The sequence below is a fragment of the Nomascus leucogenys genome, chromosome 1a, assembly GCF_006542625.1.
Source record: "Nomascus leucogenys isolate Asia chromosome 1a, Asia_NLE_v1, whole genome shotgun sequence".
NCBI classification, from domain to species: domain Eukaryota; kingdom Metazoa; phylum Chordata; class Mammalia; order Primates; family Hylobatidae; genus Nomascus; species Nomascus leucogenys.
In genome coordinates, this window is record NC_044381.1 from 103,444,240 (window position 1) to 103,462,764 (window position 18,525).

At 38.2% G+C, this 18,525-nt stretch overlaps 1 protein-coding gene across 2 annotated transcripts in view; it reads right to left on the reverse strand.

Annotated features, from left to right (window-relative positions):
- Positions 1-18,525, reverse strand: part of MIS18BP1 (MIS18 binding protein 1) — a 53,078-nt gene that overhangs the window by 26,367 nt on the left and 8,186 nt on the right. For both annotated transcript variants that reach the window (XM_003263749.2, XM_030813901.1), the window contains 6 exons: positions 15,960-16,073; positions 15,235-15,719; positions 8,142-8,215; positions 6,319-6,449; positions 3,204-3,291; positions 1,627-1,784 (listed from right to left, as the gene is read on the reverse strand). In XM_003263749.2, the coding sequence (XP_003263797.2) occupies positions 1,627-1,784; positions 3,204-3,291; positions 6,319-6,449; positions 8,142-8,215; positions 15,235-15,719; positions 15,960-16,073 (1,050 nt within the window). The remainder of the gene's footprint in view (positions 1-1,626; positions 1,785-3,203; positions 3,292-6,318; positions 6,450-8,141; positions 8,216-15,234; positions 15,720-15,959; positions 16,074-18,525) is intronic.

An 18,525-nucleotide genomic window follows, 5' to 3' on the forward strand; every position in this document is an offset into this window, starting at 1 on the left:
CAGAGCAAGACCCCGTCTCAAAAAAAAAAAAAAAAATGCTGAGTGATTTTCCTATGGACACAGCTGGTATGTAAAATAGTTTACCAAACTTTAGTCTTTTAAATTTGTATTCATTTCTCTTGCCACTAGCTTTGTTAAATACTTTACTGATAATATTTGCAATTAAGATCAAATCCCTAATAAGTGCTGGCTTTAAGTGAAATGGGGTACAGGAAGAGATAAGAACCAAGACTAAAGACTAACAAATGATTAAAAGTGAGATATACTGTCAAGGATTTTCTTGTTTTAGAAGTAAAAATAGAGAGCAGGTGCCGAAGCCCCAAGCTTCCGGCATACTCAAGATGCTCTAGCAATAACAATAGGCAATATGCCTAATTTAGGGAAAACAAGATGACTTTTGATAAAAAGAGGAAGGGTTGAGAAGGAACTAGGGCAATGTTAAGTGACTTTTTGCTAGCTCTGGGGAAGCAGTCATCTACATATTTAATGTATTCCTTTCTCTGCATTAGAAAGGATAAGCAAAGTTTCAAGGGTGGAAGTTCAAATGGGGGTTGGGGAGTGGTTAGAATAGGATACAGGTACATTTATATCCAGTATGGTGATATGTTTTTGGCAGAAGGATTCCTGAACTCTTTCAAATTTTGGAAGTTCTGTAAAGCTCTTAGTTACAAGGTTAAGGCAAAATCAGCGGAAATGTTTACAACATATTTTAGTAACTTTTACTCATCTATATTGTTTAGAAAGAGCTGTAAGTTAATGTTCATACATTTTTATACAAGTGACGCAGATTATAGTGTTGGCAAAGAGCTGATACAAAACAGTTCTACTCTGGCAAGTTGGTCTCCTTATTAAAAAAGAGAGAAAAAAAGAACATTTCTGCAATCTATCCTTACAGCAACGGTCATTCAAGAATACCATTTTCTTGAATTCCATTTCTTCCATGAAATGAAACAGATTTTGCCTATTTGTAGGAATGAAATTTAGTACAAAAATAATATGTCTTTACAATAGAGGTTTGCGGTAGGTTGGCAGCTTAAATACTTTGGGTCAAGGAAATTAAAAGAACAATCATCTTTCATTAATATGTTTACCAGTGTTCTTTGGTGTTCTGATTAATAAAAAGGTAATTATTATTATTATGATTATTTTTTGAGACAGTGCCTCACTCTGATGCCCAAACTGGAGTCTAGTAGCACAAACACGGTTCATTGCAGCCTCAACCGTCTGAGCTCAAGCGATCCTCCCACTTTAGCCTCTCAAGAAGATGGGAACACAGGCATGCACTACCATGTGTGGCTAATTTTTTTGACTTTTAGTAGAGACAGGGTTTTGTCATGTTATCCAGGCTGGTCTCAAACTCCTGAGCTCAAGCGATCCTTGCGCTTCAGCCTCCCAAAGTGCTGGGATTACAGGCATAAGTCACTGGGCCCAGCCAAAGGTGGTATTTGATGAAGCAAGCTGAATCCTGACCATGATTAACCTGTATCATAGTTACTTCTCATTTACTAGTGAAGAAGCAGGAATGTGGGAGCAGTGTAAGTCAAAGAATACTATACTATACACATTATAAATCATAAAAAATGTAGACCATGTAGGTACAAACAGAGAAGTAAAGACAAAACATACCCAAGTTATCACAATCAAAATCGTAAGTGGTGGTGGCTCTTTGAACGGTATCTATTTGGTTTCCTCGTGCATCATTTTTCATTGATTTCCTTATGTCACGGACAGATCTTCCAGTTTTCTGTTTTTGTTTGGTCTTTTCCCTGTTCTTTTCACCAGCCCTTTAAAAAGAATTATATTATTTTTCCTTCATACTGATTCTCAAAAAAACAAAACAAAACAAATCTTCATAAATAAATAAAAACCCCTCACATAAAGCTCTTTCCACCCAGGCAGGGTATCTTTAATCTTTCATTATTAATCCTTCATGGCTTTCACTCGCTTCCTTCACAAAGAACTGAGGTGTAACATCTTAAGTCAGAGGACTCAAATATGATCTCCAAACTGCTTCCTACTATATGCTCTTATAATTCCTACTTAAACTCATATTATAGGAAAACTACAGGACAACTGCCAGTTGCCTGTTTTTGTAAATGAAGTTTATTAAAACACTGCCATGCTAATTCATGTGTATACTATCTACGGCTGCTCTTCTGCTACCAAGGCACAGTTGAATAGCTGCAATAGAGGCAATATACCTGCAAGAATATTATCTTTACAGAATATGCCTTTTACAGAAAAAAACTGCCAGCCCCCGTTACCAATTATTATATTTGTGCTATGATTAAGTTTAAAGTCTGTATCCCCTATGAGCTCCACAAGGGCAAGAATAAATCAAATTCTTCTTTGTTTCACCAGCATCAACTATAGTGTCTGTAAAGTAGCAGACACTCCATAACTACTGAGAAAATGAATGATAAAAAAGGAGGAAGAACTGCACATTAGTATTTAATAACTGCATGCCTTTTGAAGGGTAAATGACTAAGAATTACTCTTTGACATATGTCAAAAGTTTTATTTTCCTTTGAGATTTACTAAATACGATGGAAGTTCTAGTAAAATGTTATTGCTTCTGAAACACTTCACAGTCCAAAGCAAACTTCAAAACTGGCATTTCGGACGGGCGCAGTGGCTCAGGCCTGTAGTCCCAGCACTTTGGGAGGCCGAGGCGGGTGGATCACAAGTCAGGAGATCCAGACCATCCTGGCTAACACGGTGAAACCCCGTCTCTATCAAAAATACAAAAAAATTAGCCGGGCGTGGTGGTGGGCGCCTGTAGTCCCAGCTACTCGGGAGGCCGAGGCAGGAGAATGGTGTGAACCCGAGAGGCGCAGCTTGCAGTGAGCTGAGATTGCGCCACTACACTCCAGCCTGGGCGACAGAGTGAGATTCCATCTCAAAAAAAAAAACAAAAAACTAGCATTTCAAACAAACAAATACCTAAAATAGGTGCATTTAATTAAATGTAAATTGTACCTCAGGCCAGGCACAGTGGCTCACGCCTGTAATCCCAACACTTTGGGAAGCTGAGACAGGCGGATCACTTGCAGCCAGGAGTTCGAGACCAGCCTGGCCAACATGACGAAACCCCATCTCTATTAAAAATACAAAAATTAGCTGGACATGGTGGCACACACATAATTAAATGTAAATTATATCTCAATAAAGTTGACTTCTAAAAACATAAAACAACATTTTACCTTAATTGTTTCAGAAAATTATCAATGTGCTCTTTCCAATTTTCTGGAAATCCAAACATAAATTTCCTTATGAGATAATTTGGATATCCTATTTAAGGATAAACAACAACAACAAAAAGTATGTAAAAGCCTAGAATTTTAAAGAGAGATCATTAATTCATTATATCATTCAAGAAATATGCACTTATTGCTTAATATGCACCAGGTACTATTATAGATATTCAGAATTCAGCAGTAAACAAAGCAGACAAAAACTCCTATCTTGATGGAACTTGCCTTGTAATGTGGAAAAAAAAAGCTAACCAGTAAGTACAATATCTTCTTTGTTAGACGGTTATGCAGGGACGGTGGACAAGTGTTATCGATATGTTCATGGGGGAGTAGAGGGGTAAATAGCAATTTAAAAAAGGATAATCAGGGAAGTCTTCAATGAAATAGCATCATTTGAACAAAGTGATTGAGCTATGTGGCAATATGGGGTTAGAATACTGGAAACAAAACATAACGGGAAAGGCAAGAGTATACCTGGCCTGTTTGAAACAATTAGGAGTCTAGCATACTTGAAGTGGCATAAGGGGGGGGTTAGAACTTGGGAGGCCACTCGGATGGGTAACAGAGGCAGTAGGAAGCATGAGAGATTATAATATAAGGCCTTAGAGTCATTTTATAGAACTGGCCATTTACTTTGGACAAGATGAGAAGCTATGGAAAGATTCCAAGCAGAGGAGCTACAGGATCTAATTTACTTTAACGAGACTGCTAAAGCAAACTGCTATTTTGAGAAGAGCCTATGGAAGGGCAAGGGGAGAAAGAATGAGACCAGTTAGGAGGCCACTGTAATGATCCAGACAAATTATGAGGAAACTCTGGACTACAGTGATGCTGCAGAGGTCTGAGTTTGGGATATATTTTGCAGATATATTAATAGGATGTACTGACACACACACACTGATGTGGGTATGAGAGAAACTGAGAATTTAAGGATGCCTCCAAGAATTCTGGCTACTGGACACATGGAAAGATGGGGAAGAATATAGGTTAAGCAAATTTAAGGGAGAAGATCAGGTTTTAGATATATTAAGTTTGAAATGCCTACAGACATCCTAGTGGAGATGTCAAATAAGCAGGTGGATAATGAACTGGGTACTAAGGGGAGAGGTCTTGGTTTGAGATATAAAATTGGCATTCATCATCGTATAAATTATATTTAATGACTAAAAGGAATCAGCACACCACGCAGTGTATTAATAGAAAGAGCCCCAAGCTACCCCATTATTAGAAAAAATGGAGAAATACACAAACTAAGAAGGAACAGGCAGTCAGGCAGCATGAAAATTGGAATATGGTATTAGAGAAGCTAAGTAAGGTATTTCAAAAAGGTAAGTATGATTAACTCTATTCAAAGTGTATACTGAATGTAGCAATGTGGAGGCCACCGGTGACTTTGATACAGGTTGTTTTGGTGAAGAACTGGAGGTTAAAGAGAATTCAAGAAAAAGAAAGAAAATTCAAGAGAAATTAGATTTACAGAAGTAAATATAAACAAACAACGTGAGTTGTTTTGCTATAAATGAGAGCAATACTGGCTAAAAGGAGAAATGTGGTTAAAAGAGAAATTAAAAAAAAAAAAACAGGAGAAGGGAGTGTTACTGGAATAACGTCCTTGAGTAAAAGAGAAAATGAGAGCTAGTGTACAAATGGAGAGGCTGATATAGACAGCAACATGCTAGTTCATCCATAATAAAAGCAGATGCTAATCCAAGCAGGTGAGTAGATATGGTAAATACCCTTCTGATTGTTCCTCTCGCTCAGGTGCTCTGCCCTCTCCCCTACTTTGTCTAGCTGAGAGAGGGTAAAAAGGAGGAGGTATTGGAGATTTGTCAAAATATGAAGAAGTCATCAGGAAGGATGGGAGAGTGAATGAATTAGGGAAACATGGTAGGATACCAAGCAGCACCAAGAAACCACTAAGGTACTGTAACTTGTTGCTAGTAAACATAAATTTAGATTACTTGGATGTGTTTTTCTCCAGTTATATTCAGCTGTGTGCAAGGCATAGGTGGAAAATCAGGTTACACCAGGACTGGGGTGGTGCCAGGTAGGTTCAACAAAGAGAGGAATCAGGGAGTTAAATTATATTCTTATAACATCATTCCTTGTAAATAAGGAGTATTTCATTTGATATTTTAAAACTCACACAAATTAGGCTGGGCAAAGTGGCTCACGCCAGTAATCCCAGCACTTTGGGAGGCTGAGGTGGGTGGATCACCTGAGGTCACAAGTTCAAGACCAGCCTGGCCAACATGGTGACACCCTGTCTCAAAAATCAGCTGGACACTGTGGCACACTCCAGTAGTCCCAGCTACTTGGGAGGCTGAGGCACGAATAATCGCTTGAACTTAGGAGGTGGAGGCTGCAGTGAGCTGAGATCACACCACTACACTGCAGCCGGGGCGCTGGGCGACAGAGCAAGACTCCATCTCCCAAAACAAAACAAAACAAAACAAAAAAACCAACCCCATGCCTCTTAACACTTCTGTATCCATTCCCTGGGGGCATATGTGGATCCTGTGCATGAAAAGGACTGGACACAGGAAACCACAGGTGTTGTTCCAGGCTTATTTACCCACAGCTACCTGCAGTTGCTATTGCATCATTTTTTTGTGCCATGTTGGAAGTGGTCATGCACAGGACCAGCCTGGTGAAACCCCGTCTCTACTAAAAATACAAAAATTAGCTGGGCGTGGTGGCAGGCACCTGCATTCCCCGCTACTCAGGAGGCTGAGGCAGGACAATCACTTGAATCCCAGAGATGGAGGTTGCAGTGAGCCGAGACTGTGCCACTACACTCCAGCCTGGGTGACAGAACAAGACTCCATCTCCAAAATAAAAAAAAAAAAAAAAAAAAAAACACGTAACTTATTAGAAATTGTCAATAAGAGTGATAAGAATCAGAAAAAAAATTTCCAATTTTATACAAGTTTTATATAATATCAGTTGTTTTGATTTATTCATAACTTAACATTAAAAAGTTGAAAAAATGTGTATTACTGTGAGAAACATGGCTAACTGCTTTACTTCTTAAAATAACTTATCAATAATGACAGTCATTTACCTGCTTCTTTCATGGAAATTTGGTCTATCATGCCTTTTAATATATAAACGTTGCCTGATATAGTCCTAAGTTTGTTGTGCTCAATCCGCTCTATAATTACGTTACTGTGCCAATATACGTTAGTGATGTCTCTAGGAAAAAAAAATAGTTTCGGTAAGGTCAAAATATTCATATAGAAATTTCTAACAGAAAATGATTTTACACTTTAGCTACAGCAACACTAAGAATGTTATTAGTCTAATTACAAAATATTTGAGGGCCAAACATTACAGCAGAACTCAACTGCTTGGCTATTGTAATCCTCAGATCATGTACCAAAAAAACTATACTGTAGCCAAACCATGTCCCTCCTACAAAATATTATTAGTAAGGGAGCAGAGGCCTTGTCTCAGTATCTGATGCTGGCAATAAATACTTGCAGCTTCAGCTTAACTGATGCTAAGCTTCCAAAGAATGATCTCCCTGTTCCTCTCCTTCAGGGTCTATACTGTGTTACCTTTTATGCAGAAAGTAGATTGGATCCAGCTAATCTGGTGTTTTTTCACCCTCGATATACAGCCAAATGTTTTCACCTTTCATTTTGGAAGGTACCAAAAGAGGTTTAAGTGGGGAAAAAAGAAATTACCGTATCAAATCACTGACCCATAAATCTATTCTTCATGTTTCTTTAAAGAATAAATATGAAATAGAAAAAATATGAAGATGTATTAGATAAATGATGAACACTGTCCCATTCATCAGATAACTAATAATAATAAACATACTAATGATAAGCATGACGAATAAGGAAATCAAGTTACTTTTCTTTGGTCAACTGGGGTTAAATTCACACATTATACCTTAATACAGTATTACTTCTCTTCAATTCTCTTTTATTTACTTAAGAAACATTTAAATAACACTCTAAAAGCACTGTTCTCTAGCCTTTCATTTAATCCTCAGCACAACTAACTAGGTAAGTAACACAATTATCCATATTGCACAGATGAAGAAACTGAGACTGACAGGGGATAAATAACTTGCCCAGGTAATACAGATAGTAGGCAGCAGCAATGGAATTCCAACAAAGGCAATCTACACTGCATCTTTAATAGTAAGGAAATGGGCACAAAGCAGACAGATAAAGAATGGACAATACAGATTTTACACATTCACTTATAAACTTACATATAAGTACCTAAAACAGTAATAACAACTTTTTTTTTTTTTTTTGAGACAAAGTCTCGCTCTGTCACCCAGGCTGGAGAAGTTATAACCTTTTATTACAAGTATTTGTAGCACTAAGAAACTGGTCTTGAAGAATAGGAAATGGTGCTAATAGAGTAGCAGAATTAGGTAAAGCCCACTTACCTGGTGATGCTCTCACTTTAGGGAGAACCAGAAAGTGCCAATGATTACTTAATATGTAGCTGTATGGCAAAGTTTTAAGTAATTTTGATTCCTTTTCTGGATCAGTAATTTATATCTGGTTGTCCCAATTTAGATGTGAGAATCTGGACTGAAATGCATGTAGTAAATATTAACTGATCATATATAATTAAGCAGATAATACCAGTCCACTTATTAGCACCTCAGAAAAAAAATAAACCACTATACAAATTTGAACTGTCACTATTTTAAGAAAAACTTGAGTAAACATGAAAAAACAAGAAAGCTGGTAGCAATCAACATGGCTAGGACCTGCACAGTAATTTTACTTTTTTGCCTTCAGTTCATAACCTTGTTAGGTCTTTGTTTTGTGGAGCTATTTCTCATGCATCACCTCTTAAGTGCTTACACATAACTAAAGTTTTATTAAAAGAATATTGAAATAGCATACTTACATCAATTTTCCTTCTACACATATAGCAGTATTATTATTGATGCTTTTAATCATCCATTCCTGTAGCTGAACTACCTAATCAAGTATAAAACAAAGAACATATTTCCTCTATTACTTGCAGAACAAGCATTACAAAATTAACTTACATTAAAAGAAAAAACTTGTCTAAGTAATCCAAATATTCCTTAGTGCCATCGATGTAAGATTCACATTCTATTCTAAATAGCAACAGGTAAAATTCTTGTATACAATGAAACAGAAAAGACTGAATTCAGGTTGTACTGCATTTGTTCTACAATCAAGAAGCAATTATACCTCAAATACTCTATCACCAAATCTCAACTGGTGGGGAAAACAATCATGTAAAATCCCAAGGTACAGATTAAAACACCAAGTCCTGCAAAAAGCCCAGTAACTTGGAGTGAAAAGGAGTCAGCTATGTTTTGTCCTTAAAAAATTGTTGTTTTTTTTTTTTTGTAAAGTTTAGACCTGTATTCCAATTTTCTACAAACTAAAAAGGTGACTGCTGGTAATCTAGATTTAACAGCATTTTATTCCAAAGTAAACATCTGAATAGCTCAGAGAACTCTTAATTATCTTACTACAAGTAAAATATCATTCCAATGGAAAACATTTTATGACAATCTATGCAAAGAAATTCTTGAATATAAATTTCATAAAACTTAAGATTGAACTACTTCTGATGAGAAAAAAAGTGAAAATTAATGGAATAATTATTTTGAGTGGCAATTTACTTTATATATAAAGTTACACATTTACAAATAAAAACAAATTCTCCAGTTGTAGTTTTATACTGAGTCAGGAAAAGACATTAAAATGGGACAGTCTTTGTTATGGCACATGTTGATTATGTTCATTTAAAAAATTATAGGTGATGGCTGGGGACAGTTGCTTAAACCTATAATCCCAGAACTTGTGGGAGGCCAAGTCGGAGAACTGTTTGAACCTAGGAGTTCAAGACCAGCCTGGGCAACATAGTAAGATTCCACAAAAAAGTTAAAAAATTAGCTGGGTGTGGTGGTACACACCTGTAGTCCCAGCTACTGGAGAGGCAGAGGTGAGAAGATCACTTGAGCTTGGGAGGTCGAGGCTACAGTGAGCCTCAACAGGTGATGCAACAAGACCCTGTCTCAAAAAGTAAATACATAAAAATAAAAAATTATAAGTAGGCTTGTTTATAAGCCGTGGGTCTCAGTAGTAACGGCGAGGGGATCCACCATCTTGTCTTACCCTCACCCAAGGCACAGACATGGCTTCTCTTTTTAAGCCCCTTTTAAATGTTTCTTTCTGAAAAAAGTAAAAAATTGTAGGTAGGACTTGGGGAAGCAGCAGTAAATAATACTTTTTGCCTTCTCCCACATTTGGAACTACCTGAGATATATCAATGCACCAATCAGATGGAGATAATAATCCTGTACCATGCTATTATGCTGCTTATATATCAAAATGTTCATTCATTATTCATTCAACAAATATTTGTTGAGTTCTACACACTTTTAGATAGTGGAGATTCAGTGAGAAAGTAAACAGCTGCCCCTCTTAGGTCCAACATTCTTGTGTGTGTGTTGGGGTCGGGGGTGGAGGCAAGCAGGATAATGGCATCTAAACAAATATGAAAATGTCAGGTGGTGATAATTATCATGAAAAATGAATAAAAGGCATTAGATAAATGAGGTGCTTTTTAAGACAAAACAGTCAGGGAACGTCATGGAAGAGAGAACTGAATAAAATGAGGAATGAGTCACATGGATATCAGCAAGAAGATTCTTCTAAGCACAGAGAGTCAGCGCAAAGACCCAGGAAGGCAGCATGGAAGGCATAATTTGAAAGGAGTAAGTGAGAGGGAATAAGTGGTGAGGTTGGAGATCTCCAGGATTAACTAAGTACAGCTCCGTAAACCATGGTAAAGGCTTAGTGTTTTCTATTGAGATGACAAGTTACTGGAGGATTCTGAACAGAATGACAAAATTTGATATTTTAAGGGACTGTTGGGTAGAGATGAGACTATATGAAGATTTTAGCTTCTGTCTGGAAAACAGACTGAAAAAGGAGAAAAGCAATACTGGAAGCAGGGAGACCACTAGGCTATGACAGTCATCCCTGGACTAGGAGGTAGTGGTTGAACAGTGAGAAAAGGCCACATTCAGGAGAGTACAGCCAATGGGATTTCTTCATGGTTTGGATGTGGAGCATGAGAGAGAAACAAGAGTTCAAGATGAGTCTAAAATTTTGCCTAAATACTGGGGCCAATTGTATTACCATGTACTAATACAGGACAATGGAGAAGGTACGGTAAAGAAATCAAGAATAAGAATCTCACGTTTTCTCACATTTTAAATTTGAGATGCCTATCTCATATCAACAGAAAAGTCATATAGACAACTGCACATGAATGTGGAGTTGAGAAGAATATTTGTGCTGGAAATATATTGGAGAGCTATCAGCATAGAGATGGAATTTAAAACTATGACACTGGAAATACAGCCTAGAGAGTGCATGCAGGTAGAGAAACATTTCTAGGGCTGATGTGCAGTAATTCCAACATTTTTAGGACTGATTCTGGGGAAAGGAAGAGGAAATAGCAAAGAGGACTGAGAAGAGATGGCCAGCAATGTAGCAGAAAATCAGGAAAGATCCTGGAATACAAAATATAAAGCATAACACTTCTGTAGAAAGACATTTTGGGGCCAGGCGTGGTGGCTCACACCTGTAATCCCAACACTTTGGGAGGCCAAGGCGGGTGGATTACCTGAGGTCAGGAGTTCGAGACCAGCCTGGCCAACATGGTGAAACCCCGTCTCTATCAAAAATACAAAACGTAGCTGGGCTTGGTGGCGGGCACCTGTAATCCCAGCTACTCAGGAGGCTGAGGCAGGACAATCACTTGAACCGGGAGGTGGAGGTTGCAGTCAGCCGAGATTATACCACTGCACTCCAGCCTGGGCGACAGAGCAAGACACCGTCTCCAAAAAAAAAAAAAAAAAAAAGGCCGCACACGGTGCTCACGCCTGTAATCCCAGCACTTTGGGAGGCCAAGGCGGGCGGATCACCTGAAGTCAGGAGTTTGAGACCAGCCTGGCCAACATGGTGAAACCCCGTCTCTACTAAAAATACAAAAATTAGCTGGGCGTGGTGGCAGGCGCCTGTAATCCCAGCTACTCGGGAGGCTGAGGCAAGAGAATCGCTTGAACCCAGGAGGTGGAGGTTACAGTGAGCTGAGATCACACCATTGCTCTTCAGCCTGGGGTACGAGAGCAAGACTTCATCTCAAAAAAAAAAAAAAAAAAAAAAAAAAAAAGGATATTTTGATTTTGATTCACTGCATTAAACCTTCATGAGAAACTGAGAATAAGAAATAAGAGGCCGGGCGCGGTGCTCATGCCTGTAATCACAGCACTTTCAGAAGCTGAGGCGGGTGGATCACCTGAAGTCAGGAATTCGAGACCAGCCTGGCCAACATGATGAAACTCCATCTCTACTAAAAATACAAAAAAATTAGCTGGGTGTGGTGGCGTGTGCCTGTAGTCCCAGCTACTCTGGAGGCTGAGGCAGGAGAATCACTTGAACCTCAGAGACAGAGATTGCAGTGAGCCAAGATCACGCCACCGCACTCCAGCCTGGCAACAGAGCAAGACTCCATCTCAAAAAAAAAAAAACAAACAGAAATAAAAGAATCAGTCAGCCTGGCGCGGTGGCTCATGCCTATAATCCTAATACTTTGGGAAGCTGAGGCGGGCGGATCACTTGAGGTCAGGAGTTTGAGACCAGCCTGACCAACATGGTGAAAACCCGTCTCTACTAAAAATACAAAAATTAGCAGGGTGTGGTGTGGCGTGTGCCTGTAATCCCAGCTACTCGGGAGGCTGAAGCAGGAGAATCACTTGAACCCGGGAGGCACAGGTTACAATGAGCCAAGATCGTGCCACTGCACTCTAGCCTGGGCGACAAGGGCAAGACTCTGTCTCAAAAAAAAAAAAAAAAAAAAAAAAAGAAATTAGAATTTGTCACTGGATTTGGTGTTATGGAGATGACTGGTGAACTTGGAAAGGGTAACATTCCTAAAATAGTGGATATTTTATGTATAGTCCAAAGTGAAACATGTTCAAGAGGGAATGGAGAACTTAAAACCATGAATACACAGACCTCTTTCAAAATGTCTTGCTATATAAGGGAAACAAAAAGTGGTGTAGCAGCTGGAGTTGGACAGGGGATAAAGGAAAGATGGGCCTTTGTTTGCATGTTTTTAAAAAATGCAGGCCATGTTTCAACATGTTTATATGTTAATGAGAAGAATCCAGAAAAAAAAAAATTGAAGGGACAATTGAAAGGGCAATGTCCTTACCACCTAAGGTAAAAGGAAATGAATGGGCCCTGAAAAGGAGCATAAATTGTTCATCCATTTTAATAGGAGGAAAAAAGCAGAGTATATGAAAACAGCAGCAGGGAGATTTTCTGATGGGATTGTCATGAAGTTCTCAATGAAATGGGAATGAGAAGGTCTAGAGGTTTTAGGACAGAAAAAGTGAGTTACTCTTCCAGGAAAGTCAGAGAATAGATTGACAAGTGAAATGTACCAGGACTAATGGGGCAATACTGACAGCCCATTTAAGGTTTGATGTCAAATTTAAAATGAGATAAGTCAATATCGTTGTGTGTTTTGCTCCAGCCATTTTCAGCTGTCAGGTACAGGAATGTAGAGTTAAATGTAACCAGGGTTGGCACTTAGCCAGTGGAGGACAAACCGGAAAAAAGAGAGTTGAGACTTAATAGTTATAGTGATGGACTAGGGAAATGAGGACATGAGAGTTGATGGATGAACGCTGTCTTAGTGGGGTCAGAGTACTGACGGTGAGGGGTATGATCTCACTGTAGGAGTTGGCAGTGAGAGAGTGGCATGTTTGAAAGAAAACTCAGTGAATGTTTATTTTGGTAATGAGAAGCAACGGGGATGTCTACGGTAGAGGGTAAAGGTAGGAGAAAGGTCACTGAGTATCAAAAAGAGATGGTTGGATGGATCATCTAAACGAGTGTAGATGTAACCAGAGATTATGACAGAAGTAGTAGCGGGAAAACTAACAGGTGTCAAATACTTAGAAATGCAAGGTCATGACTAGGAGGCTGTGTTACAGATGAATACAACTGGTAAAGTCTTATGGCATGTGCTTCAAAGAAGCTTTAGAGAGAAGGAAGAAAAAACTGCCTGAAGTAGCAATGAGGAGCAAGAGAGATACACCTTATGTCATCTCTAGGTCCAACGGAATGTGGGATATGAGAGAAAAAGGAGCCACCACTTGAGTGGGTTGTTTGCAGAAGCCATATTCTAGTTAGAGCAAGATTAAGAAATCTTCATAGAAGATTGGGAATAAAACATCTTGCTGATGACCTAACTGGAGTTTAAAAGGACGCAATGTAAGGTATGGAGAGTTAGGTATGAGTGAGAAATTGAGACGGAATTAGTAGATGTACAGAATTAAATAGGGAGTCTTGAGAAGCTTGGACCTCTCGTGGTAACTGAGATAAACAGCACTACAGAGATGATGAAATTAGTACTGTGGGGCCTCTTGAACAGTTTGTCTTCAAACTTTTGCTTAACCCATCTCACACATTTTTAAGTCAACATCTAAAACTTCTCACTAAAAGTTTTAAGTATTTTCAGACCAGGCATGGTGACTCACGCCTATAATTCTAGCACTTTGGGAGGCTGAGGTGGGCGGGTTGCCTCAGCTGAGGAGTTCGAGACCAGCCTGGGCAACACGGTGAAATCCCGTCTCTACTAAAATACAAAAAAAAAAAAAAAACATTAGCCAGGCATGGCAGCATGTGCCTGTAGTCCCAGCCACTTAGGAGGCTGAGGCAAGAGATTTGCATGAACCTAGAAGGCACAGGTTGCAGTGAGCTGAGATTGTGCCACTGCACTCCAGCCTGGGCGACAGAGTGAGACTCCGTCTCCAAAACAAATAAATAAATAGATAAATAAAGTTTAAATATTTTCAAGTAATAGGATTTCTAATGAATATATTGAGATCTAAAACCCTAACTGGTATGTCACTCTTTAAAATTTAGATGGCTACAAGGGAGGCTCAAGTGGGAGGATTGCTTGAGCCCAAAAGGCCAGCCTGGGCAACAGAGTAAGGCCTCATCTATAAAATTAATTATTAATCAAAATTTAAATGGAATTTGTACACCACCTCAATTTGATAACCACCATCACACATTTAAGAATTAATGGCTGGATGCAGTGGCTCACGCCTCTAATCCCGGAACTTTGGGAGGCTGAGACGGGAGGATCACTTGAGGTCAGGACTTAAAGAACAGCTTGGCCAGCATGGTGAAACCCCGTCTCTACTAAAAACACAAAAATTAGCTGGGCATGGTGGCAGGCGCCTGTAATCCCAGCTACTCAGGAGGGTGAGGTAGGAGAATTGCTTGACCCCAGGAAGTGGAGGTTGCAGTGAGCCGAGATCGCGCCATTGCACTCCAGCCTGGCTGACAGAGGAAGATTCCGGCTCAAAAATAAATAATTAATTAATGGGCAAATCTTTAACAATTAGAAATTTTACACTGCATCTTCCTCCTTAAGCTTGTATTTCCATTCCACTTCCTTCAGAGAATTTGTCCTAGTGTAACAGTTTGATGCTCTAAAGTCTTTTATTGATTACTCTGTATTTAATTTGGGAAACATTCTCAAATCTTCAGATGCTACAGTTCCTTTCTATCTTAATTTATCTAACTATTTTAATAGTACCGTAAGTACCAGAAAAAAAGGGTAGAAATGAACTCAATGTTCATCACCAAAGGGAAAAAGTAAATTATTGAAGACTACACAACTAGTAATAGAGCAAGGTAAGACTTAACACGTGGGTCTTCTTATACTCAACTCACTGTTCTTTTCACTACGTCACACTGTCACTGCAGTAAATAATAAAACATGATAATGAAGACACTGTTAATAATGACGCATACAAGTTCAAATCCTAGCTAGAAAAAAAAATAATGAGAGAACATTAACAGCTCAAGCTCTTGAAGAACGGGGTAAAAATAGAAATAAATATCTGTCTTAAAAGTTTTCCCACCTGATTTTTTTTCACTCCATTTGTAACAGTTTGAAATATTCTTGGAGGAGAAAGCTTTGAAACATTTCTTTTTGACCTCCGAGGTATTGTTATATGAAGTCTTGGTGTTGCAAGTACAATTTTACACGTATCTTTGGTGGAACCTGGAAGACCTGTCTTCCCAGGCACTGTTTCTTCATTTCCTTCCTTAACTTTCTGTTGCGAAGTCCCTTCTGTTGTCCTCTCACTATCAGAAACCATTAACAGATTGCCATTTTTAATAGGAACACAATTAGTACTGAGAGTCTCAGCATTAGTATTTTGAAATTGTTCATCAGCAGAATCAACGCTTTCTAAAACAAAAGTGTCCTTTTTGGACTCAGTGGTTGCAACTATATTCTCCTTTGAGTGAAGAATTTGTTTAGCCAACTGAGCTCTAGTTAATATCTTGTTTGGGGCTTCTGCAGCCAAAAAATTTTCCTGTTCTTGGTTCAGAGTTGGAAGTTCTGCAAAAAATACAAAACAAAACAAAACAAAAAAATTATAGAAGGATCACAGGAAATTAAGAGATAAATTCAGGTTAGGAATGTTCCACCCTCCTGCCCAGTCTTTCTCTCAGTGTCTCTTTTACGATTCAAGCTTTTGTCCACAGCCAAAGTTTAATGCCCACACAAGGAAAGTAATTAGCTAGAACATTTAACAATATATTTAAGTAACAAACTGAAAACAAACCAAAAATAGTTTACCGTAAGTTAAATTGTGCAGTGGTGCTTTCTTTTCCTGCTGGCACTGAATCTTTTGTTTGACCGGGAGGAAAACATCACTATTTGATGATTCTAGAGGAACTCCTTGGACTGAGGCTAAAGTTTTATTTTTTAAAGCAAGAAGAAGTTGAATTGCATTAGTCACTAAGAAAAAAACAGCTTTTAAAATTCTTGAAATAAAGACACTTAGATTTAGTAATGATCAGACCAGTATAGTACTTTTGCAATATATGACAGTTACATATATTTTTATATTTTTGGCTGTATTATCTTCTCATATCTTTACCCCGTTCTCTATACCAACATTACGGTGAGGAAGAATTTTTTAAAACCTTCTCTAAACACAACCCACCAGCTCTAGACAAAAGTATTGGACTTAGAAACCTAGAGATCTGGAATTCTGGTGCTGCCACAAATTGGATATCTATATGTTAAGATTATAATATAAAGTTTCACCCAGTCTTGAAAATTCTGATTCTGTTTCTGGTTGCTATGAATTTCTAAAGCATGAAAGATAGTCGAAGAGTTGTAACTTATTCTTTAAAAATTAAAATGTTGAGATGCAACAGCAGACTCAGCCATAATTTATATCCTTTAGACAATTTTTAGTAAGCCTTTAAATGCTCAGAAGTTGTAGGTTTCTCAACTAGACAAATAAGGACTGATAGCACTGCTTACATTTTAATCTGCTTTACCTCCTGGATTCTTAAAGTTTAATGTTTCTAGAATGTAGTTTCTTTCGCACAAAAAGGGGATGATAATAGACTTAAAATTTGAGCCTGAGAAGAATTATCTTATATGTTTAATTTTAAATTTTATACTTGAAAAAACTGGTAGTGACTATGCTTTAATAAGTATGCCACTTTGGTCTCAGAAATCTTAATATAAAGATTTCATTATAACAACGTGTCACAAAAAGAAACAATAAGTTTCTATATCTTTAACTCATTCTACTGGAAATGACAAGGCAATTCAGTAGTAATTCAATCAAACGCAACAAGTTATATTTATTCACTTATGTGGGAGTCCCAGGTTCATGTAGACTCTAAAAGGTTTCTAAAACTATATACAAAATTTGTGTTTGTATTTGTGTTTATATTTTCTGGGCGAAAGAGTCACCAGATTCTCAAAACAGTCAGGTATTTCTTACTCTCAAATGCTACCTTATTATATTTAAAAACTTTAATATGCATTATTTCATTTGCTTCTTCCTTTTCTCCCAGGCTATATGAGAAATAGATGACTCTGTGAGTCCCCACACTTCTACCCCCAAACTCCCTTAGAAAACTCTGTGTTGGAATATGTCACTGTCTTGGAAATGCAACAATATACCCACCACCTACTGCGTAGTGGTTAAGAGCATGGGCTTTCTAAGAGATACCTATATTCAGTTATCAGCTTATCACTTGTTACCTATGAGACATAGAGCAAGCGGACTTACTCTCTTTATAATCCCCATTTATAGACCACTAATGGGTATCTACCCATAGTGTTTGCTGAAAGGATTAAAAAAAGATAATACGTGAAATATCTTTCATTATCAATGACCGAAACTCATTAAAATCTCAATTTCAACTGTTGTAGTGTCATCTTTCCAGATCATTCTCTCAAATCCAGTGACTATCCAAATAAAATATGCACTTCACAATCCCTCATCTCCTTCAGATCCTTTGCCCTCATTAATCAGCTTAAATTTCATCATGACTCCTTCACACACACCCTCCTTTGTCCTTCTGTCACTTCATTCTATTTGGGAAAATTACAACCCAGTTAAATCCAACTCCCTCCCTATTCTACACCAGCACCTTAGCAGCTAAACAGGGCTAAAGGAAAACTCACAGCCATATTTACTGGTTCTATTTTAAATTCATGTCCACAAATCTTAAACAGCTCTTCTGTGTTACCCAGGAAATCAAATTTAGGCCTCTCCCAAACTATTCAAACCTCTACCTCCTCAAACTTCCAATACCTGTTTTCCATACTTGCTCAGCTGATGACTTTACTTATTTCAGATTATTTGTGAAGTCATAAAATAATGATCCACCAACATCTGTGTAAACGGCTTTCTTTTCGGTTAACAATTGGTCTGTCTGTGTTCTGGTCAAACCGCTAATGATGCATTAGATTATATTTCCTCTCAACTACTGAAGGGCATCATACTAGCAATTTCAATTTTTTTTTTCCTTCCTACTCCATTATTCCCAACAGCATATAAAAATGCTGTATTTCACCAAATATTAAAAATGATAAAACCTTAAACTACACTTGCCATTATTTCTTTGCCACCCTCAAAAATAGCTGTCTATGTTCACTATTGCCAATTCCTCTTGTCACATTCTCTCTTGAACCCTTTCACACAATGTTTTCGTTGCTACCATTCCACCAAAGCTGCCCTCCATCAAAGTCACCAATGACCTTCACACTGCTAAATCGAGCAGTAGAATCTCAGCCTACTTGACCAATTAGGAGCATTAGACAGCTGTCAACTCCCACCTTAAAGTACTTCATTCTCTTGGCTTTCCCAGTATTACTCTCCTGGTTTTCCTTC